The sequence below is a fragment of the Marmota marmota genome, unplaced genomic scaffold, assembly GCF_001458135.2.
Source record: "Marmota marmota marmota unplaced genomic scaffold, marMar, whole genome shotgun sequence".
NCBI lineage: Eukaryota > Metazoa > Chordata > Mammalia > Rodentia > Sciuridae > Marmota > Marmota marmota.
In genome coordinates, this window is record NW_026000205.1 from 490,852 (window position 1) to 491,418 (window position 567).

At 66.3% G+C, this 567-nt stretch overlaps 1 protein-coding gene across 1 annotated transcript in view; it reads right to left on the reverse strand.

The window, feature by feature from the left end:
• The window catches only part of Clec11a (C-type lectin domain containing 11A), a 3,194-nt gene continuing 2,627 nt past the window's right edge, over positions 1–567 (reverse strand). The window contains exon 5 of the mRNA XM_015496955.2: positions 1–559. Coding sequence (XP_015352441.1) covers positions 242–559 — 318 coding nt within the window. The 3' untranslated portion in view covers positions 1–241. The remainder of the gene's footprint in view (positions 560–567) is intronic.

Below are 567 nucleotides of genomic sequence, written 5' to 3' on the forward strand. Positions count from 1 at the left end.
ACAGATTCCACAAGGCTTTATTGGCGCCGGACCAAGCCTGGTATTCGCAGCTTCAAGAAAAGGCACAGACACTGAAGGGACCCCGAACCCGCAAGAGTCCTCCCAGGAGCGCCCAGCCCAGCCGGGGATGGGGACACACTTTCACCGCGGGGCCCAGGGAGGGAAAGGCGTCTTGGTGTGTGTGTGTGGGGGGAGGTGTGCACAGTGGAGGGATGGAACGGAGAGGCGGGGGACTCGCCCGCTAGAAAGGGAACTCGCAGACGAAGTAGAGACGCCGCTGGCAGTCGTGGTCCCACCAGGAGCCGTCGTCCGAGGCCTGCGCCACGCAGTTCTCCAGCGCACCGCCGTTTGGCTGGTCGGGACTAAGCGGGTGCGGCGCGGCGCTGGGTTGAGCGCCCGGCTCGGTGCTGGGCGAGCGGTGCCAGGCGAAGAAGGACACCCGCTGGCCGTTTTCGAAGAGGTAGAGCCCTTCGGCGCGCCGGTCGTGCACGCCCAACCACACCGGCCAGTTGTAGGGAGCGAGCGCTGCACGCAGGTAGCGAGTGAGCGCTTCCATCTGCTGGCGGT